This window comes from Branchiostoma floridae, chromosome 11 (genome assembly GCF_000003815.2).
Source record: "Branchiostoma floridae strain S238N-H82 chromosome 11, Bfl_VNyyK, whole genome shotgun sequence".
In the NCBI taxonomy this organism is placed as follows: Eukaryota; Metazoa; Chordata; class Leptocardii; order Amphioxiformes; family Branchiostomatidae; genus Branchiostoma; species Branchiostoma floridae.
This window is the reverse complement of record NC_049989.1, coordinates 422,263-445,567: the sequence shown is the minus strand read 5'-3', so window position 1 is coordinate 445,567 and position 23,305 is coordinate 422,263. Positions and strand designations below refer to the sequence as shown.

Here is a 23,305-nt window from a genome sequence, read left to right as displayed (position 1 = left end):
AAATACATGTATAGTTTTAACTTTAGTTATTGAGGGCGACACCCCCAACATATTTTCACTATCTCGAGCGGCGAAGGTACGAGCCGTTGCAGGGTAGGTTCTGGAAATTTTTAAAATCTAGACCCTCTGAAACGCCATTTCCTGTATTTTGAGGGACAAATTTTGCAGACAGACTAAGCTGAATTTAATTAAACTTCTAGTAGAGAAAACGATTTTTGAGGGCGACGACCCACGCACCAACATATTTTGCACTACGTCGTCGTGAGCCCCGAAGACGCAAGCCGCCGCAAGGAAGTTCTGGAGAAATTTTTAAATCAGGACACTTTGATTGCCGTTTCAAGTATTTGAGGGGAACATTTTGCTTGTAAACAAATCTAAAGTTTGATAATGAAATTTCTACTAGAGAAAGGTTGTGGGGGACGACGCTCCGGTAGCATTTTCCCACCATGTCCTGAGTGCCGAAGGTGCGAATCCTCACAAGGGAGGTCCTTTGAAATTTTGAAATATGGACCCTCTGAAACGTCATTTCCTGCATTTTCATGGCCAAATTTTGCCAGTAGACTAGCGAGATTTGATGAAATTTCCATTAGTGAAAATATACACAAGAGTTTCAGCTTGATTTTGTGTGTTTCAGCTTATTTTATCGTGGGGGCGACGCCCCCACGACCTATTTTCTGTGGGGGCGACCGCCCCCACTGCCCCCACGGTGCCGCCGCCACTGCTGTATGAGGACGCATTCAAAGAATGTCAACGTTAGTGTCAAATGTGTGGCGAAAAACTGAAAACAGCGCATCTGACTGTATGTCTGCACTCCTATTTCTTATCGCTAGATGTCACTCTTGCACTGAGAATGTCATGACCTTTGAACTAAACGCTGAATCTCGGGTGAGAATTTAGAAATTCGATGGTCAGCAACAGGAACGATCAACATGGTTCAACACATGGAGGCATGCGGATCAACTGTTCAATGCTTGCAATGGTGTAGCTGACGCTGGACTTAAACTGTTCGTCAAGGTTATAAACGGAAGTTCTTTGCGTGAAGCTACCCGCGGACCTGGCGTGCTGCCTGGCGGTGGAGCTCAGCAGGTCCCCCGCCTACACAAGACACTTCACCCGGTGGCTCACACGGACTCACGTGCGGAGACAAAACTATAACACCCGCTGTGTCATAGTCGACATGGTGTCATGGAACGTCAATCAAGAAGGACAACCACATTTAGTCACAGCCGACCAAGAAATTATCAAGAATATGCAGCTGCTGCAACTGCAAGGATCTGCAAGCAGCTTTTCAAACTCAGAGTCAGAAAAAATTCTCTCCGTTTGTGTGACGTTGAAGGATTCAGACACGACTGTGCCGGTGGTGTTACAACTACAGGAACCTATCAACACTGGCACACAACGGGACTTGTGCTGGTGGGGATGGATGGTTATATACTTCTCAGTGGTCACGTGTATGTGTGTGTGTGTGTGTGTGTGTGTGTGTGTGTGTGTGTGTGTGTGTGTGTGTGTGTGTGCGTGCATGTGCGTGTGCATGTGTGTGTGTGTTTGAGTGTGCATATGTAACGTTATATGTGTAATGTTATGTGTGTCGTGTGTGTGTGCATGCATGTCTGTGATATAGTGTATAGTGTGTATGAAATGCTGGTACTACATGTAGTATGTGTGTGTATGAGTGTATGTGTGTGTGTTTGAGTGTTCATCTGTGTGTGTTTTGTTAATGTGTGTGGTGTGTGTGTATGTGTGTGTTTGTGTGTATATGTGTGGTGTGTGTGCATGTGTGTCTGTGTGATATAGTGTGTACTTCAACACACTATATCACACAGACACATGCACACACACACACACCACACGTGCATGCATGTGGATGAGTGTGTGTGTTTGTGTCTGTGTTGTGGAAGTGTGTATGAATGTGTGTGGTGTGTGTTTGTGCATGCGTGTCTGTGTGATATAGTGTGTATGAAGTATGTATGTGTGCATGTGTGTGGATATGTGTGTGTGTGTCTGTGTTGTATTAGTGTGTATTGAAACACTAGAGGTGAGTAGAATAGTTTTTACCCCCAAGCTCGCTCCGGGGATTCGAACACGCGACCTATTGCACCAAACCCTGGCAGCCAAGCTCCCAAAAGTAAGCATGCTACCGATGTCGCCACAAAAGCTCAGAGCTCTTTGGCAAGGGCGGTAGGCGGTACTAATGAACCCCACTGTTACAGTACGTATGTGCGTGCATGCATGCATGTGTAAGTGTTTAATCTTGTTTCCTGTTGCCATCAGGAGTAAAAGGCTGCATCCCCTGGTGACCCAGAAGATCCATCTAGAGAACCTGTTCTCCTACCTGTGCACCCTGGGAGGTGCCTACTCTGCTATGGGGGACTACAACTCTTACCACGTGAGTATGGGCAAAATTTTTTCCGTCCCCATCTACAAAATTCCGTCAAAGGACGGAAGGACGGATGCTGGCTACAACCCTGATCCTGATAGTAGTTCGCTTCTGCTATCCGTCTGGAGACCTGGGGGCTTCCGACAGCCCTTCATGCTAGATTCAGAAAAAACCTGTACTACGCTAAAATCAAGGAAGGCACGCAAAAATTGTTCGCCTTGCTACGAATTACGGGAATAAGACAGCTTTCCCTATGGATTATTGGAAACAAAATATGCTGATGGAAAAGGAGCATGCAGGAACTTAAGGGCTAAAAATAAGTGGTAACTTGAAAGTTTAATCTTTCGTTGTGGCCACATTTTGGATGTGATGATATAGGACTGAAAAAAGAATGTGTAAGAGTAAAATGTTCGTGTAATTGAGTAAAATGAATAATTATAATATAATATATATCAGTATTTAATGTTATTTATGCCATATTTGCTGAGTCTCCGCTGTGGCCACAATTCACCTAAAATTTGCATAAAACTTAAGATTGTAGAATTGATTTCTTTACAGGACACTAAGCAACATTTCAAACACAATGTTGACCAACTGATGTGGTAAAAGCAACAGCAACTTTTTATTTTATTTCAAGTTCAGACAAAAATGTCAATTTCCTTGTTCATGATGCAGCATTTTTGAGGGGTGAAGTCATCTCTGACAGCTGTGTTAGTAGAAGTAAGTTTGGTTCAAACTGTAATTTCCAACACTTAACATGGACTGACACAAATTTTTGACTGTCCAACACCAGTCTTTGCCAAACAATGATACTCTACTCACATGGTCTATTCTGTCTGCATAACATGACATCAAACATGACATCAAACAAGTAGTGGATTACTCATTCCCTGAAAAAGACTGGAGTTGGACAGTAGAAAATTTGGTTTCCAATATTTGTGTTGGAAATTCCAGATGAAGTTTGAGTTTTGTGTTTAGGCTGACCAGGCTACGCTGGTGTCCCTGCGACAGCTGAAGATTGCATGCACATTAGGGGACCCAGTCCTGTTGTCCTGCTGTTGTCTGTGGTACGCCATCAGCTTAATGCAGAAAGGACACTTCAAACAAGCCCAACACATTGTCAGGTAAACAACACTGCAATTTCGTGCGTTGAATGACAGTTGAAAACTTCAACACTGAACTTACTCTGGATCTGAATTTGAACTGTGATTTTCGACTTTCTAACTCCATGGCTGTGGTAATGACGTCTCCTAATGTTCCCCAAATTGCAGCTTCCGTACCCCTGTAGTGTCTGTATCCCCTGAAGTATCTGTTCCCCTGTTGTGTCCATACTGCCTATAGTGTCAGTACCCATGTAGTGTCCATATCCCTGTAGTGTCCATACCCCTGTAGTGTCCATACCCCTGTAGTGTCCATACCCCTGTAGTGTCCATACCCCTGTAGTGTCAGTACCCTAACTTTCCCTATCTCTGGTGCAGAAAACACTTTCCCTGTCCCTGTTGCTGAAAGCACTTTCCCTGTCCCTGGTGCTAAAACACTTTCCCTGTCCCTGTTGCTGAGAACACCTTCCCTGTCCCTGTTGCTGAATACACTTTCCCTGTCCCTGTTGCTGAAAGCACTTTCCCTGTCCCTGTTGCTGACACTTTCCCTGTCCCTGTTGCTGAGAACACCTTCCCTGTCCCTGGTGCTGAAAACACTTTCCCTGTCCCTGTTGCTGAAAGCACTTTTCCTGTCCCTGGTGCTAAAACACTTTCCCTGTCCCTGTTGCTGAGAACACCTTCCCTGTCCCTGTTGCTGAATACACTTTCCCTGTCCCTGTTGCTGAAAGCACTTTCCCTGTCCCTGGTGCTGACACTTTCCCTGTCCCTGTTGCTGAGAACACCTTCCCTGTCCCTGGTGCTGAAAACACTTTCCCTGTCCCTGGTGCTGAAAACACTTTCCCTGTCCCTGGTGCTGAAAACACTTTCCCTGTCGCTGGTGCTGAAATGACTTTCCCTGTCCCTGGTGCTGAAAACACTTTCCCTGTCCCTGGTGCTGAATACAACTTCCCTGTCCCTGTTGCTGAAAACACTTTCCCTGTCCCTGTTGCTGAAAACACTTTCCCTGTCCCTGGTGCAGAAAGCACTTTCCCTGTCCCTGTTGCTGAAAACACTTTCCCTGTCCCTGGTGCTGAAAGCACTTTCCCTGTCCCTGGTGCTGAAAACACTTCCCTGTCCCTGGTGCTGAAAACACTTTCCCTATCGCTGTTGCTGAGAACACCTTCCCTGTCCCTGGTGCTGAAAGCACTTTCCCTGTCCCTGGTGCTGAAAACACTTCCCTGTCCCTGGTGCTGAAAACACTTTCCCTGTCCCTGGTGCTGAAAACACTTTCCCTGTCCCTGTTGCTGAAAACACTTTCCCTGTCCCTGGTGCTGAAAGGACTTTCCCTGTCCTGTATCTGTTCTGTTCCCCTGTTGTGTCCATACTCCCTATAGTGTCAGTACCCCTGTAGTGTCCATATCCCTGTAGTGCCCATACCCCTGTAGTGTCCATACCCCTGTAGTGTCAGTACCCTAACTTTCCCTATCTCTGGTGCAGAAAACACTTTCCCTGTCCCTGTTGCTGAAAGCACTTTCCCTGTCCCTGGTGCTGAAAGCACTTTCCCTGTCCCTGGTGCTGAAAACACTTTCCCTGTCCCTGGTGCTAAAACACTTTCCCTGTCCCTGAAAATTTTTTCCCCATCCCTGGTTCTGAAAACACTTTCCTGGTCCCTTAATAACGCAATGATGAAGTTTCATACTATGATCAGTGTAATGATCACTATGCGAAAGGGTGTCATTTCCGGACGTTTCTATGTTTGTATACATCCGGATCGGGACCGTTTCTGGATATATCCGGACAATATCCGGACGAAATCTGACATGACTCTCCTGCGTTTTCGGAAAATTTCAGGAGTCCGGAACGGGACCATTTAATTCCTGCCTCATATCCGGATTCCCAGTAATGGAACGTTTTCGGACTCTTTGGAGACAAACCACGTTCCGAATATTTCGTATATATCCGGATAATTTCAGAAGTCCGGAACGGGACCAAATAATTACGTCTCATATCCGGATTTCCAGTAATGGAACGTGTTCGGACTCTTTGGATACAAATCACGTTCCGAATATTTCGTATTAATCCGGATAATTTCAGGAGTCAAGAATGGGACCATATAATCATGTCGCATATCCGGATTTCAAGTAATGGAACGTTCTAGGACTCTTTGGAGACAAAACACGTTCCGAATATTTCATATTTTCTGAGCGCGTTCGGGGCTATTACGCCCAGGAAAGGTTGCATAAACTTAAGATATACTGAAACATCATAGGAACAATACAACACATTATTTCAGAATATCCAGTAACTTTACGATCATGCTAAATACCTAATATTTAACATTTCCTGTCCGTTTTAACCCCGAACATGCTAACTCGGTAAGGCTACATTTTGTGAAAGCTTTTCAAAGACTTTCCTGTATAAATCAGATGACACAAGTATCACAACAAATACATTATGTGGAGGAACAGATCATGTTAACGTCAAGGGGCAAATCAATATGCATTTGTCTCTTAGTCTTACCAAGGAAGTTTTAGCTCACTACAACCTCATTGGTCTTCACAAAAAGTGAAGCTCGAATGAAGCCAAAGTTAAACAGTTCACTGTCAGATCCAATAATATCAAGCCCAAGTCAATAGCATCATAACAAAACTGATCAGTTTAAATGTACAATATCAAATGTACAGTATCCGACACAAGTCTAACGTTATAAACCATACAATCAATATTCGTAGGATAAAAATGTCATTACGAAATCAGTACGACAGTCCATTTTCAAGTCCTCTATAAGTCCGTATCGTGTTGACTGTGGAATCATCGTCCGGGGCGCCCTATTCTGCGTCTTTGTGGTAGTGGACGATCATTGGCGACGGAAGATGCTCTGGCAAGACCCCGCAATATCGACGGCACGTCTCGAGGACAGTCCGCTCCATTGCATAGTCCAGGCACCGTCCGTCTTCAGAGTAGAAACAGTTCTGGCAGGATACAACGGCACCAGGCACAGACTATCGTAAGTGTTACCAGGAGGTAGGCCTCGGTCGTCGGCATGGCAGGACAGGCGATTGGGAAACAGAGGCTCAGCGGCTGGAATGGAAAAAAAAAACGGCTAGTAACTGCCCTGAACCCATGAACGGTACATGTAAAATTATTCAAACAACACGGCCATAGAAATCACAGCAGGACAAGACGGGGACAAAGGCAGGAATCTGGAGTCGGCTATCATCACAGGGCGCGGGCCACACAGATGGCACAGATAAGGACCCCCAGAGAACGAATGGAATTTTATATGCACACAATCACATTGGTCCTAGTGAGGAGATTACAGTTTCTCCTTGGTTCTATTAAAGATTTAGCCAGCCAAAACAACAGGACAGGAAAGTTTAGAAGCAACCGTTACGGCACATACAGCACAAAATAATATGAGAATTTAACTAACTATGGAACAGGCAATTTGTAAACAAGCCGGGGATGACACGCGGGGGTTCCAGCTGAAAGAGAAGTGATCTATCATACAACAATCTTTACAAAGAGATCACACTACTAATTATTAAATACACAAAACACTAGGAAGGCATAACAGACATTGCTGACAGACATATACGGAACTAAGAACGGTAACTGCTATGTAACTTATATACAATCTATGTACTAGAGAGCTACACTACTCACTTCTTGGTCCGGTAGCGGCTAGCGGCAGCGGCAACTGAGATTCAAATCTAGTTTCAAACCTAACTGCTGTCACCAGCTGGTCTACTATTGGTCTAGTGAAGTCATGTGACTTCCTAATATAGTCTTGTTACCTAAGGACTCCTCCAGATGGTTCCAAGCAAGTTAGTGTCATCCATCATGCCTGTTTCACGGAAACACATGGCATTGTGCATTATTTTTGTGAATAAATGCATCATGTACTTACCAGTTTCAAAGTTGTACATAGCAGCAAACGCTGTGGCGTGGTGTAGGCTGTTATCTGCAACGACTGCCCCAGTAGGCGCACCGTTGACATGCCAACGTACTGGTCTGCTCGGCACTTTGCACAGCTTGCATAACCGCTTTACGAGTAAAGTTGCCTCGTGATATTGTCCGGATATGGGCCATTCCCACACAGCAACGCTGGTATTCAATATCATGAGTGACTTTTTGTCATGATATTGTCCGGATATGGACCTATCCCAAACTGCACCGCTGGTGTGGAGTGTTTTGACTGAACTTTTTCAAGATATTGTCCGGATATGGACCTATCCCAAACTGCACCGCTGGGGTGGAGTGTTTTGACTGAACTTTGTTCAAGATATTGTCCGGATATGGACCTATCCCAAACTGCACCGCTGGGGTGGAGTGTTTTGACTGAACTTTATTCATGATATTGTCCGGATATGGACCTATCCCAAACTGCACCGCTGGGGTGGAGTGTTTTGACTGAACTTTGTTCAAGATATTGTCCGGATATGCAAAGAAACAATAATACTTGACTCATAATTGTTACCATCGCAAAGATTGTTTTCTGTGTCATTTGATTGTAAATGTCGATGTCAGTATATTTGCACATGTATATGGAAGCTTAAGCTTCAATTACCAGAAAATTAAAGAGTAAACATACATTGACATCGGGCATACTCGTTGTAGAATAAAAACACATATACAGAAGCAAAAACGTTAATGACGTGTATTTGACAAGATAGGAAACCTTTTTAAGGATACCCAACAAAACAATCTCAGATTCATGTATGACAAGAAAAGTAATTTGTTATTTATTTATTGGTTTGGCTGCACCGAACACACAGCCAGGGCTGCCCAACTAGCCTATGGCTATTACAAAGGGCTAGCCCTGCTGACAAACACATAAACAATACAAATTAAAAAAAAAAGAACATTTGTATATACATGGTGTAGGATAACTTACATATCATCTAAAATGGAGTATATAACATCATATCATCGACAACAATATTTGCAATGAGAGGTCAGGGTCAGTATATACACGTGTATGACTAATTTACAATGCGTAAGGGTTGCCTAGACATTCCCACAGTTTTCCTTTGAAAGAAGCAGTGGAGGTGGCTGTGCGAGTAGCAGTAGGGAGAGTGTTCCAGAGTGCTGTTGCTCTGTAGATGAATGTTTTCTGGCCTCTGGTGGACTTAGTGAGTTCAGATGTCAGGTGGTCGCTGTTCCTGAGGGAGTAATTTGTTAACCATTAAGTTGTCCGAAAACTGATCTCTGGAATGTTTCTGTTTTGGACATCTGTCGTAAATGGAACGGAATATGAATTCGGAAGGAGCGAAAGTTTCGGCAAAAAAATGCAGTCTTATTTGTTCAGATACGCAATAAAACAATCACCGATTCACAATTCACGTATAGAATACCTTTATCGGTAACGGTCAGAATATGCTAACTTCGAATCTGTCCTAAAACTAATCCATGGAATATCTGTCGCGGATATGTCTCGTAAATGGAAAGAAAAGAAAATAGTATGAATTCGAAAACATGAAACGTCCCTGACACGTATTCAGAAGAACGGGAAATTCTATCCGTCCGGGCATGTGCTGAAACATTTCATGACTCATGATATTCTGAGACATAATGAATTGAAAATGTCATCTGACAATGGCCCAGAAATAATGCACATTATGCTTCGTGCAAACTCCTAATTTGTCCGGATATTCCTTATCGAAATATATGGACCTTGGATATGTAAAGAATGTAGAACATATCACGTATTCGGAGGCAAGAAACGTCAATGGCGCGTATCTTGAAAAGCAGGAAAGTCTTATTTGTCCGGATACATAACAAGACAATTCCTGACTCATGATATTTCCAGATATGGGAAATATTGAACATCGTGCCCGGACACAGTCCGAATATTTAGCATGTCCAAAAATATGTCAACTCCGACTTTGTCCGGAAATCACACCCTTTCGCACAGTGGATATTAGTCTGACACAACACCCCATTGTTTTGTACCCATAGTAAGCAGTACCAGTTTTCCAAGACCTCTTCAGCGGGCTGTAACCAGCGGGTAAGTGTGTGAGCTGTTGGTAGTCACTCACTCACTCACGGCCCGTAACCTCAGTGGTCGTAGGGGCTCCCCGACATCCAGTAGCAGTGATTCGTGCCCAGTAAGGCCAAAGAAAAGACTTATTCTGTTTTAGGTTATTGCCCTGATAAAAAAAGGGTCAGTAGGTAGAAATTCTCGGAATCTTTTGGGTATATTTATTCTTTTAAGATTTTGGTTTAACTAAAACTGAAATACATCAAGACTCTGGTATTATCAGCATCATATTCCAATTGTGATTTTATGCAGTTTGTCAACAGAAGGGGGGCTTTGGTTTGTGGCGTTTGGAGGGTCTGTTAACTGGTTACTTTCACATTTTGTAATGGGAAAATGATTCTTCTGATTGTACAATATATTTTCATCACATAGATGACTTCATATTGAAGCTTGTTTATCACTGAGATGATTGTGTCAGAAAATTTGGGCATCTGAGGACCAGGTTTGACATAGGCATTATTTTTCATGACTAATGTATTCAGACACTGGTGGATGAAGTTAATGGATAATTGCAGTTATGTAACAGTTATGTAACGTCACATTGCGGGATGTGACGTTAAAACTACGTGACTGCAGCAATGGTTAAGTACCAGATAACTTGTGTTACCTCCCGTATTTATTGGGAGTTCACTCAGGAATCACAGACTCACCAGGATACTGCATTTTTCTGGACAAAGTGAAAATCATAGATTCGAAACCATATTTCTGTGCAAGAGAAGAAAAAGAGGCTGCATTCAGTCTCAAAATCTGACCTTGAACAGAGACGGGGGGCGACACAGGTTATCTGGTACTTATGATCTATTTGTGCAATCTCATGGCTTCAAGGTCGCATCCCAGATAAAGTCGCAGGTGGGAAAGGTGCATTCTGTGAGCAAGGCTGACAGAAAGTCTTCTGTCATAATGTCATGCACCAACACAGAGGAACTTTCATGATACAGTGTTAATGTAGCTGATTTTGTCTCCAGCTGCAGAAGATGTGCCAGGGGATCTGGAACAAGCTAAAAGCCATGAAGACAGTCACACAGACCAACCACCGCTCGGCGCTATAACCAACACATTCTGCTAAATATACAGTTAACATACTATTAGGTGTCATGTCAATAGGACTTGAAATACTCTTGGTGCATGTGCACTCATGGCTCGGAGATCTTCGGAGCTTTGTGGGAGCTTTTAACAAACTTCAGTAACACCAACGGAAAGTTGGACAAAAAGGCGTACAACTCAAGCAGTGGTGGGAAGGGTTCATTTGATGCCCTCGCGGCACAACAAAGTCGTATCCATATGATGTGAATATTGCTGTGCAGTGAATAAGTAAGATTCAATACATACCAAAACCAAATACCAAAACAGAGTGTCCTTTTCACATCCCCTAAAGCTCCGAAAATAACATACAAGAAAATTATGATTTGAAAGAGAAATGATATAAAAAAGTAGAAATGCACTCGTGTTTACATCTTACTTCACCCTGTTGGATTGACGTATTGTTTTTTGCCTGTCCACATTTCTGGCATACTTGTACTGGGGCTCTTGTACATAGAATGTTGGGAAGATTGTGTGTCTCATAATTCGTAATGCCAAGTAATAAGCCCTTCACATTTCACATCATACAGCACTAGCATTGTGGGAAGTTTAAACAATTTCCTATCCCCACTGCGCACTCATTGGATCATCCTTGATAATGATTAAGTTATGGGGATAGTGCCGAAGTTGCGCGGCAAAGACGGAACCCTTGCCAGCTGTTAAACAAATATAAAGAAAGGTGGGTGGGTGGGTCGGTTTCATTTTTCTGATAAATCCCCTCCTGGGGAAAACCCCGTTTCCCACCGAATCTCCCTCCAGCTGTTACTTCCTGGGTCGACCTCACCACGCGCTCCTCGGCGTTGCGGATGGATCCAACAAAGAGGCAGTAGGGTGATCATCCCTTGTACTTATATAGTAGTGAGGATCATGTGATTCAGGATAAGCCAATGAGCGCGCAGTGAAGATAAGAAACTTATTGAGTTAGAAACTGCCCTAGAGGGCCCAGGACTTCTCACTGCGATGAGAGACAGACTGTTCTGGAAATCAGACTTTACTTGCTGCACCTCAAAACAGAGGATGAATAATGATGATGATGTGGGAAGTTTCTTTTTCATAAAACTATTGTGGGTAAATTCATGATATAACGTGTAACAACACTTAGGTACAGTAATGTCACATAGTACAGGCCTAAGTGGACCTGAGACTGCATCAAGAAATTAAGACTCAAGAAATGCCCACACTTCATATTTTTACCCACATTCTGTAGAGGACACATTTATTATTTACATTTATACCCAAAACCTACTTCATAACAAGCTATTATTTCATACATGTACATATTGCATCACACATTGCAACACGTAAACTACCATTATACAAAACTCGCATCTGTTATGAGAAGTGTTGGAATCGGGGTGAACAGTCCTCAAATATTCATTTTTCAATTGTGTAGACAGTTTGGGATGGCACGAACACTAGTACTTGTGCTGACATGCAAGGTTGCTAAGTTTCTACTGTCACAAAGGTCCTATACCAGCACTGCTGGTCTAGTCCACCAAATGGCATCATGCCTGTACCTTGACGACTTCTAGGAGCGCTGGACACACATTTTTTTGGGGAGCGATAACTTGTGATATTCAATATTTTGATTCCTTAAAGTTTTTGCTCTTTCAAGACGTTGACAGAAAACAGGCCTATAGCTGAAAACGATTTCCTGGCCCATGTTTAGGATCACAAATTAGCACTTCCCCAAGAAAATAGATACCAGCGCCCATAGAAGTATGCAAAGGGGGCTTTTTTGGACACAATTATTACTGATTTAGTCAACAGGTAAGCCTGCATGGACAGATATGTCATATATATGATACTTTTGATCATTTTGATTGTCACGTTTTTGGTAAATAACATGGGATATCACACTCTTTCACCAGCATAGCAGTTCTCTCCACTTAGTGACAGTTGCAGACTATCAAACACTGGGAAGTCAACATTTATGTACAGAAGTGCAGATGCTAGATAGCAATAACATTGAATATTTGGATGTGAGGTACTAATAACAAGTTTTTAATATGCAACTTGAGACTGTAGTATTGTCTGAAGTTGGCACAGTTTGCACTATATGTATATGTACATGTACACAGCTGGAAACACATTGCGAGGTCCTCAAATTACACCAATAGCATTTCTGATTATGTCTTCGTGCTGCAACGAAACCAGTTCATTCTATGCATTCAAGATATCAATACAGATTCTTCAGAAAACATCAGAGTTTTGGACGGAGAATCAGGCATGTCCACTTCCAGCATGCTTCAGTACCAGTTTGATGCCATCTCAAGCAACTGAACTTTCAGATTTTTTAACAGTAATACATGCATACAGCCTCTTCTAACAACAAACATTCAAGTTCCTGTGTCCTTTTTTCTTTCATAAATGTTACACTGAATGTACAAATTATGGAAATTTTGATAGTTGGTGTTTTATGAATTGTCTATATTATTGTTTCTGGATCAAAGTTGATTTGTTATCATCAACACAAAAATAAAGTGTCCCCACTCCAGTCCTTGTCACATCCACTGCTGCTGCGATGCCATGTTATGCAGACAGAACAAGTGGCTTGGTGACAAAGTCTAGAATTCTTCAAAAATTTGGGTAACCCCAATTTTGTGTTCAACAGTGTTCCCCCACTTACATCAGTTAGTGTTCTCACCACTTCACAATATCACGTAACCTGATCTACAAATTCACATCACATCAGGATAGATGGAGCAAATTGGCAACTCGTGCTACCAGGTAGCACAGAGCTGTTCTACTGACCCGAAAGTTTCTTCCAACCTGACAGTAGGATGGAAGGGGGATGGAAACGTCTTTCATAATTATCACAGTGTACTTGGGATATGGTGTTCAGAGATATACAGTCATGTTAATAGTCAGATTTGTAGCTCAGAGTCTGTAGAATATCATAGAATATGGTTAGTATGTCATGATTCATTAAATTTTGAAGTAAAAGTCGTAAGTACATCAGTTAAAAAGCGTATGCATATGTATGCCTGTATTATATAATTATGGTTTACACCAAATGAGTACAGAGTATTGTTCACCTGAGAATACCTGCTCAGAAGACAATCATAGCAATTTAACCGCCATGTGACAGGAAATTTGTACTCTGGTGTTTAGGCTCTAAGTCTAAAGTACCTGCCAATATTCAATTTACATTACAAAAAAAGTATGGATTCTCTAGACACACTACAAGTTGACAAGCATGCACAGCAGGCTAGAATAAAAACCAATACAATTCAAACAAAAATAAAGTGAAAAAAGAGATGGCAACAAAGCCATACATTCAGGTTTTGCTATTGTATCAGATTGCAACTTCTTTTAAATGCCAAAAAAATGACAATTCTAGAAAAACCCTTATTCCAAAGAAACAGCTTTGACTGTATAGGACAGGGAAAAGAACTGCTTTGATATTTCAACCCAAAATAGAAGGAACATCAGTGGAAATTTTTACTCAGACTCTCAGACTCTAGACTCAATCCAGCTGCTGTGAAACATCCGTTGTGGCACCAAAGTCATCCATGATTTTGCACAAGTCAAGGACGTTATAACGTCCTTGCACAAGTCAATCATGACCCAACAAAAGGTGGGCTCCACTCCATGGAAATCTGGGGGGTAATTCTATTGTGTAAGCTAGCAGATTCTTGTAGTGGGCCACTACAGAAGTTGCCGTGGTCCCTCAGTACATTTACACCACACCAGTCTCTTTCAAGCAAGGCTGTGGTATTGGTAGAGTCTTTTGTTGTTCTTCTCATCCTAACATGTACTTCAATGTAGGATAGCAAAGTTACTTATTCACAACTACGTTTTTCAAGACCTGACCTTTCGATGACCATCTGTCATCTTTTGCAGGGCAAAAAATGATGGGTTCACTTTGCAATGAAGCAAGGTGTCACTGCTGTCTTTTTTTAACCTCCTTGCTGCCAACAATGCAGCCCAAAACATGAAGTATATTCACATACACACCTAGTGTAAAGCAACAATGAAATAATATGGTTCTGACTTTGTCTTGTTTTGGACTGCATTCTCAAGAAGCAATTGACAATTGTCTTTACTATTTAAGTTTAACAATATCTATATACTGTATGTGACAGTAATTTATATTTGGAACCATATTACTGGTACCTCATCAAAACATTAGCTCCTAAAAACATGTGGTTGTGAATGAATAACTTTGCTCTCCAGTCATTTACGAACCTGATGAAACTATTCACAATACAGCAGAGATAGCCAATACAGTATCTAGCATTACTACTAATAACAGTACCGCATGTCCTGACATCACACCGGTAGCAGTTATTACAGGATTCCCTACCACTGAATATAGCTAACCAGATGCCAGACTGAGTCTAGTTCAACAAAATGACACGGGGCAAAAGAAGTTGTCTGGTCCTCATACAAATTCAACACTACATTTGGTACAATACAGCACAGTTAGTACCATTGTCTTATGTATATAAGCTTTCTGAACATAAATTTGTTGTATTATAATTATGGTAATTATATATATATATCATTATATAAATATCTCATTATATGGCCCAAAAGTCCTTTGTCCTTGCTATCTGCTAGTTTGCCAAGATGTATTTGGTACGGCAGAGGCAGAGGTCCTACATGAAGAGTTGTTCTCTTCTTGCTCCCACCATACGTAGAACACGCATTGAAGTGCCATCAAATATCCTACAGCATATGTACAAGCTGGAAGATTAGGTTTGAAAAATCTACAGTCCACTTCGTTCCAGCGTCTAAAAGCTTGGCGTGCGGCGCGACCCGTGGCAGCCAGGTGCTCCTGTCCCTCAACTCCAGCCGTTGTCTTTGATCATGTGAGCCAGCTCAATGATGAATTTCCCTTCCTTGTACTTCTGGCTACTTTCAAAGGCATGCTCCTGGATGGACCAGACAAAAACAAAAACAACATGAGTGTATGGCTCCATGCTGAAATGAACTGCAACCACATTGCTAGATTGGGTCCTTAGTAAATTTCTCAGCCATCTGTGGCACAGCGCCCAAGTAGCAAGTGTTTCCCATATAGAATACAACACGGTGTATTCCGTATTGCCCGAGGTATCAGCCCGACCAACGGGAGGGCTGGGACCAAGGGTGATGCGGAATACACCGTGTTGTATTTCATTTATGTCATACCCACCTAAGAAAACCCGTTTTGATGCGAAATGCGCCAGAAGTTGAACAAATTTGGTGCCCTCAAACAAAAAGTGTTGCAACAGTAATGTTCAAACGTCCGAATCAGGTATGTGAACATTCGATGACGCCGCACTCGGCCTGCTCGAAACAGTTCGATTTATTCGAATGGAGCCTGTGTGATACGCCTTTCGAACCGGTCTGATACGGAAGTTATGGCTTGGTCCGGAACACCCGTATTGAACGTTTTCGCGTCACAGGTATGACATAAACCAGGTTATCACATCCTACTCTTTTGTGCTGGGTTGTTTTTGGTGCAGAGGTTTGAGGCTTTTGCCTAATCTCCCTCATACACAGGGCCACCGGCTTTACATCATCACCCAACATGACCAATGCAATCCCTCATAATACGTCTGAGCTGAGACAACACTAGCTAAGGGTAGAACTCAAGCCCACAGATCCACGCAATGTTTTCTCTGTTCTCCGACATCTAAAGACAAAATTTAAAGGCAAGAGGTTCAGATGAGACCTGGCTTTGGAAGGAAACTATAATCTGAATAAAATCACTCCCTAAAAACTCTGTATATTTCTGCAGACTTTACCAAGCATGCAGTCTGTGTTTTCTTCTTCATACAGATTTTCAGTACTTTTTCTTTTGATGACTTTGAGAAGAAAATAAATTGTTCCTGCTTAAAGGACTTGGTGTCTGCACATAATAACATTATAGTAATTATCGAAGGGAAAATTTTACAGGTAGTAAGTACGTTGTTGCTGTCAAACATTTTCCTGTGGAGAGAACAGATCATTTTCTGTGTTGTGCAGAATACAGAAATCAGGGGAAAATGCTGCAGACTTACATATTTCCATCCCAGAGTAGTTTTGCAGCATTCACAATAAATATCAGCTACGGCATGTAGTCCAGTAAGTAGTACCCGCTCCTCAGCTGGCCCACACCCCACATTTACACTGCAGCGGACAAACAGTTATTGGTCAACAGGGACAGAAACAAGCAAACATTTGTGAACTATTTCATCAAGATTGTAAGTTCTTTACACACAATCAAAAGAATCCAGTCATAAACCAGCTGGATGAGGGGGATACAAACTCAGTCATGTTTGGGACTGCATTCTTCTTGTTGAAGCGCCACCTATTGGCAAGAAGTGTCTCCAGTTGGACTTACAGAAGGACTACCAACCATTGATGGGTCATTTTCTTTTGGATGCATGTAAATACAAATGTAACATGTACTAGGTACACGTACATGTGTATATATAGGCTAGTGCAGGTAAAATTGGAGCTGTGCAGGTATATTTGAATTGATGTACCGAATAACACTGGTTCACGAACTAGATATATGTATTATATATACTAGGTTAGTGCAGGTAAAATTGGAACTTTACTTATTTCAGATGTCTACCTGCACCTAACCTGCACCAGTCCAATACTTGGCACATATAAGACCCATGAAATTTTGTTTGCAATACTGGTAATGTTACCACTATCTTTATCAAGATTCTTTGCAAATAACTCTTTGTAGTTTTTTTGCCCTGTCAATCCATACTTTTTCTGAAAAAATCTGAGAACCAACGAATCAAATTGGTACGGCCCTACAATATGATTATGCAAAAGAAGAGTTATTTTCCACCCCATTGTATTCTAGGAGTATCCATGCCAGTATTTGATCATCCACTACTTCATGCTTAACATACAATACCAGAAATGTATAGTGCTTCTGAATAGCCTCTTGAGAATTCTATAAGATTTATTATTTAGCAACTAGCCTGTGGAAAATAACGGAACACTTGTGTTCTTCTTGGATACCTCACAGTTCAACATGATTTACTTTCTTCATTTCATGCCTGTAAGAATTTCTTTGTATACTTGCTAAACATCCAAAGACCAATACAATAGTGGACCTAAATTTATGTGGGACATTCAAGTGCAAATTGTTTTTGGCAAAAGAAGAAAAAGTCATTTCAAAGTCAGACATATCATTTTGTACAATCTCTGCTGCAAGCAAGTGAACACGTACACACACACACACACACACACACACACACACACACACACACACACACACACACACACGCACACACACACACACACACACACACACTATCCGATTTAAGTAAGCACAAAAATTACTTACACTGAGTTGAAGAGATACGCACGTCCCTGACTTCCCTGAAAGGACTGGTGGATGATAAAGAAAATATGTCAGAAACACAAAGTGCAAAATATACACTTTCAACCTCTTAGACTAAATCAGCAATGGTCTAAATGAAAAAAATGTGACAATGATCTTGGGAAAGTTTATCTCCAAAGATGGACTTATCTTCCACTGTGTCAGAGACGACAGATGCTAATTGTAAAGCGTAGGTTTATTATATGCATTAAGTAAATTTCTAATCATACAGCTGACTACATTTAAATGCAATTACCAACAAGTGAGAGGAAGTCAAATGTACTCAAGTAGATTAGATGTTAAACGTTTATACATAAACAAACATGTATATGATTGTAACATGTGACCTATGCTTTAAGCCTAGTAGGGCAGAAATTTACAATAAAAGTCTTCATTCATCTATTCATTCATTGTACCTAGCACTGTTTGGCAAGTAAATTGATTAGTGGACGGATCAATGTCCTAACCTATTGACTGCAATATTTTCACGGCGTACATGTTTGGTGAGCAACACAGCCGGGATTCAAATTCACAACTTTTTGAGGGAAGGTCACTAACTATAGCTACTGCCTGCAACACTTTCACATTGGACTGACTATGCACACTACTGCTAAATACGCATATGCAAATTCATTTCCCTTATCATTTCATTCTACCTATGTTTTCACTCATATTATGTTAACAATTTTGATTTACTTACTGTAAATGCAGAAATGTTCGCGTTGGATTAATGTTTTTCCATAACAGTAAGAGACTACAGTGCATGGTGCTACCGCGAAATTAAAACCACAGCGAAAAGTCCATTTTCCCGCTACCGCGAAATTAAATCCCCGCGAACTTAAATGCATTTACAGTATATCGTAGAATGATATTAGGTATTGGTAATCATTAAGTTGCTATGATTTGAATTGACGGGTATACGTCAAAGTTAATTTTCTCATGTTATGTTACTTCTTATTTTATTTGATTTGTATGTAAATGTATGCCTGGGGTTTTCCCCCCAGGGCACATTGAAAAGCACCTAGAAAAGGCGATATGTTACCCCTGGTGAAATAAATAAAACAAACAAACAACTGGTACAAATTCAGCAATGTTACCTTTGAAATCAACTCATCGTGATTGGCCAGGTGCGCCCGACAGTGGATGCAGCTGTACGTTCGATGACAGTCCGGTAAGTAAGCCTGGAACGTCTTCTTCACCATGTTACATCAACGCTTTGGCCAGATACATAGAATATCCAAACAACTACCAGTCTGTGGCCGATGTCATCTGTAGGGAAACACACACACACACAGGATTAACACAGTACATTCCTTCCTTCATACACAAGTAGGTCAGCAAGTTTCCTTGAAGCAAGGTATATTTTTACCGGGAGGGATTGCTAACCCTTCCCGTTTTAATAACGTGGCACCTCTTCAAAAATGGGACCTCACTTTTAAATCCCATAATCTGTAAGACAGGTGCAGCCCCAACAGAGATGATTGGACCCTAGGACTTGAAGTTGCTTCTCTTGGTTATTAACCAGCTGGAAACAGGAGTTGACTGTGAGGCTGCTACCAGTTGAGCTCTGCAATTTGAGCTAAACACTTTGAAGCTACCAAATGCTACAATCTTTGTTAGACCCTACCTGTCCAACATAACTCAAAAAGACTCCCAACTGGGCCAAAAGTTTTAAGGAAAGGAAGCATTTTCAAGAATTGCAAGTGTCACTTGAATTGTATTCCCATTTTGAGCCATACCCTTTGCAGTGCAATTGTAACATCTGCCACCCAGACATATTATTCTGCCTCAGCATGAGTCAACACCAAGAAAATAAAGCAGGAAGACCTACAGACAGACAGACAGGAAGAAATTTACAGATATGCAGCCAAAGGTTCAGGATTGGCATGGGCAAAGAAAATGACAACATGATATGGAACAGTACATTTTTTTTGTGTTGGGATCGCAATATGCTGTATTTGCTACTGAGCAAATGTCGGCCATTCTAGTATATTATACTATTCAGTTTATTTTGTCTGAAAGCCCTACATTATAATACTATTTTCTTGCAAAATCCAGAAAACCAAGAATATGCTTGGTGTGGCCTAATCAAAATAGAAGAGACCGAGACGACATATCTTGTGTAACAAATCCAAGCTTAATCACACTTGGAATTTAGAATTATAAAAAACATTTTCCACAAATTTTCTCAATTGCAAACACTGAAAATAGCAGTCTGCCCAGATTCTCTCTATCTGTCTCTTTTTATACATGTGTCTTTGTACATTTGTACATTATCACCAAACTTACATGTACAGTTACAAATATGAAATTCAAATCAGTCACCAAAAAAGCCATTCTATTTTAGAGTATGTAGATTATGTCATAATTTGCATATTGCATATCCACGGATGGACCAAGGCATATAATTGATGTTTGGTTCATATTTTGCAGCTTTTCCTCAGTAATTTTCCAATTGACACACGACTGTTTGCCTTTGCCTAACTTTTGATTGTCTCAAGTGTGATTATTTTTCATTGCTAAAGTTTTTTATTAGTTATGCAAATTAGAATGATATTTGCATATCTATGGATTTTCTTATCAATCATCTTTTCTTAAGTTACCTATGTCTAAACACCATTGTTTTTTCTCTGTTTTCAGTGAGAGTTCGGCCGAATGAAATGCAAATCTAGATATTATGGAGACCGAGAGATAAAAAAAAACTCGTGCGCCATCCGGACCGAACCTGTCGCACAGAGAAGCGGCCATATTGAAATCCATGGAACAAAGAGAATTCAGACCGACCTCAGCTAAAATATCTCTCCACACACGAAACAAAACAAAGGAAGTCATAATTACCGAATATGAACAATTATGTCGTTGTGACAGATTGTAATTTGGCAATATGATACAAGATTCCTTCGCGTTTTATCTACATATACGGATACCAGCCGTTCTTTGCTGCACCGAGCACCTAAAAATACCCGTAAGTTTCTTAGTGGGGTAACGTTACCAAGAATAGGAAGTTAGCAACGTTAGCAACACATCCAAGCCTTTCCTGGACTTGTCATCAGTCCTACCATAATTCGACTGCTGGTAAGAGTAAAAATTGTTAGCTGTCCCTGTGTATTGTTCTAGTTGAATAGAATAAAATCCAACAAAAACAACAACAAATTCTGCATGGCAGCCAGGCTGCCTAGGGTAACCTGTCACACTTTCACGGACACACAAGTCTTTTTATAGACAATACCACGCAAAATAGCAGGCAAAGAACGTGCAAAATGCTATGGCAAACACAATTTCCACTAAAATTTCAAATAACTCGGAACCCCACAGCAAAAATTAGGCAAGACGAGGCACGGCTTTCCCCAGACAAAAACGTAAACAAAACCCTTTGTTGACAAAAGATCGCAGTTTTTTTCTGCATGACGAAAGCACAGTTCTCAGTTTGTGGCAGGTATGGCACGTTAGAAACTCACCTAGCCAGCTTCAACACCCGTTCTGTTGACGCTGATATTCCACACTACATCCAGATGACAAAATTGCATGGATGAGGAGAATTTTTGCCCAGATAGACGAGTCTTACGGTCCTTACGTGCTGAACGCAGTGCTGCAGGATGTTGTGATGGCGGCGGAGTCTAACCTCTACTGCAGGCTCTAAGTAAAAGGTACTAACTTTTATCAACATTCTTTTACGAGAAACGCACTGTTTTCTGAAATGCTAGCGTATCGTGAGAGTTCCAATTTTAATCAACAGCCACCTCGGTGACATATAAAATACAGTTCGTGATTATAGAAAGCACGGTGATAACAAAAGACTACCCGTGGTGGAGTCTGTTTTGGAGACTACCTGAGCTAAAGTACGATTTAGATTGGCTTCCACAGAGAAACCTAGCGACTCATTCGCACACTCCGTTTCTGTCTGCGCCTGCCCAGAGAAAGGACTTTCACGTCGTTCAGCACAATGCCCTTCCTCAGAGATGCGAGATCGTGCGACAGAGATACAAGCAGGTCTCAGCCACGAGTGATTTTCTTCATGCAACTACAGCCTGTAACGCAAACGTTACAACCCAAAGAATTTAGGTTCAGAAAATACTACAGTTTTTCATGGGGATGTAACGTTACAATTGCAGCTCCTTGCATTGTATTAGAGATGCTGCTTGCTGTATATTGGTTATCATTAACATTGCATTTAAAACAGACCACTAATCAATGGAATGATTTGAAGTAGACCTAGAGTGGTGGGCTTTGGACACATAAGATTTCACATAAGGTGCAAACGATTTGTCGTTGTGATTTTCTTCAATGGAGTGTATTATGTTTATTATTCACATAATGATATCAAGGTCAGTTAATTACCTTTCTGGAATACCCATTCCAAAAGGACAGAAGCAATCCTCAGTTTATCCAGAAATCTGAGGTTATTGCCCGATATACTAGTATTTATTTGTACATTGTATATGATTTCAGAGATCGAATACCAAGGACATGACTGTATGATTACATAACGTCCTTGCAAATATACCAAGGAGGTTTTATCTTTATAAAACCTTCTTATTGAAATTCGGATTAAACTCTATAGAAATGTTATTTCTTAAATTCATACATTCAATTTTCTCTCTGATTGACTAAATGTATCTTGAGTTAATAACTCTGAAGACCGCTAACCTTATCAAGCATATTGTCGGCTTAGAAAACGAAAAGTACAGCAGATTTTAAATGAGAATAGTTTTCGCGGGAAATGAAAACCATTGCATCACCAGGGCGGCATCTCATTGGCTAGTGACAAAAAGTCAGACGATTGCGTCATTAGAACTGTCGTGTGAGACCATAATGTTGCATTTTCCTTTGAGGGAGTTTTGTGATAATTACATTTTCATAAAAATCATAAATAAAGATATATATATAACTTTTTCTAATGCAAATAGAAATATATTCTCTATTAATTGTCTATTTAATGAATACATACTGATCTTAAAGTGATGCCATCATATTTCTTGTTATAATTCAAACCAATCTCCCCTCCACTTGTCGTATGGAATCGTCCACCTTGCCCAATCCCGAAGGGTGGATTTCAGCGCGCGGCCGGACAAACCGTTCCGAAAAACAGACAGACCCAAGCAACTGACTTCCTATCAATAATCATATGGGGTGAGTTTACTGTATAGCAAGTGTTAAAGTACAGCTAACGAACACTTGGGAGGTAGTAACACTGTGTATCACTATTGTTGTGTGTATGTTTTATGGAACGTTTATGGTTTTGATGTTCTTTGGTTTGAAGTGGGGGGGGGGGGCGATATGATGTTGGCGAATCTTCTTAGATTTAGAACACGACCACAGATCATACGTTTGTAACCTTAAAAAATGTATATATTTTGTCGATCGTAAACTTATATTTACAAACACAAATCTGAACAAAAATTGTGTAC

The 23,305-nt window shown here is 41.1% G+C and overlaps 3 protein-coding genes across 4 annotated transcripts in view; 2 read left to right on the top strand and 1 right to left on the bottom strand.

Annotated features, from left to right (window-relative positions):
- Window positions 1-853: 853 nt before the first annotated feature.
- LOC118426691 (uncharacterized protein F58A4.6-like) lies at window positions 854-12,818 on the top strand. The gene is made up of 5 exons (XM_035836219.1): window positions 854-1,413; window positions 2,272-2,386; window positions 3,356-3,501; window positions 9,418-9,466; window positions 10,465-12,818. The coding sequence occupies exons 1-5, from the start codon at window positions 1,178-1,180 to the stop codon at window positions 10,546-10,548; spliced, it is 630 nt and encodes a 209-aa protein (XP_035692112.1). The 5' UTR covers window positions 854-1,177; the 3' UTR covers window positions 10,549-12,818.
- Window positions 11,779-21,705, bottom strand: LOC118426692 (protein yippee-like 1). Its single transcript, XM_035836220.1, has 5 exons — window positions 21,356-21,705; window positions 18,995-19,166; window positions 17,862-17,905; window positions 16,570-16,678; window positions 11,779-15,459 (listed from the first exon to the last, which is right to left on the bottom strand). The coding sequence occupies exons 2-5, from the start codon at window positions 19,097-19,099 to the stop codon at window positions 15,370-15,372; spliced, it is 348 nt and encodes a 115-aa protein (XP_035692113.1). The 5' UTR covers window positions 19,100-19,166; window positions 21,356-21,705; the 3' UTR covers window positions 11,779-15,369.
- A 1,231-nt stretch (window positions 21,706-22,936) lies between these two features.
- Window positions 22,937-23,305, top strand: part of LOC118426690 (citron rho-interacting kinase-like) — a 38,097-nt gene continuing 37,728 nt past the window's right edge. For both annotated transcript variants that reach the window (XM_035836216.1, XM_035836213.1), the window contains exon 1: window positions 22,937-23,027. The gene's annotated coding sequence lies outside the window, so the exon portion shown is untranslated. The remainder of the gene's footprint in view (window positions 23,028-23,305) is intronic.

Bases quoted from the DNA above. Each gene is read 5' to 3' on its own strand.
- LOC118426691 (XM_035836219.1), top strand. From the start codon at position 1,178: ATGGTGTCATGGAACGTCAATCAAGAAGGACAACCACATTTAGTCACA. The intron at 1,414-2,271 runs GTGGGGATGGAT...TGTTGCCATCAG, and splicing joins ACACAACGGGACTTGTGCTG to GAGTAAAAGGCTGCATCCCC. The intron at 3,502-9,417 runs GTAAACAACACT...TTGTACCCATAG, and splicing joins CAAGCCCAACACATTGTCAG to TAAGCAGTACCAGTTTTCCA.
- LOC118426692 (XM_035836220.1), bottom strand. From the start codon at position 19,099: ATGGTGAAGAAGACGTTCCAGGCTTACTTACCGGACTGTCATCGAACG. The intron at 16,679-17,861 runs GTAAGTAATTTT...TGTCCGCTGCAG, and splicing joins GCGTATCTCTTCAACTCAGT to TGTAAATGTGGGGTGTGGGC. The intron at 15,460-16,569 runs GTAAGTCTGCAG...TGGTCCATCCAG, and splicing joins CTACTCTGGGATGGAAATAT to GAGCATGCCTTTGAAAGTAG.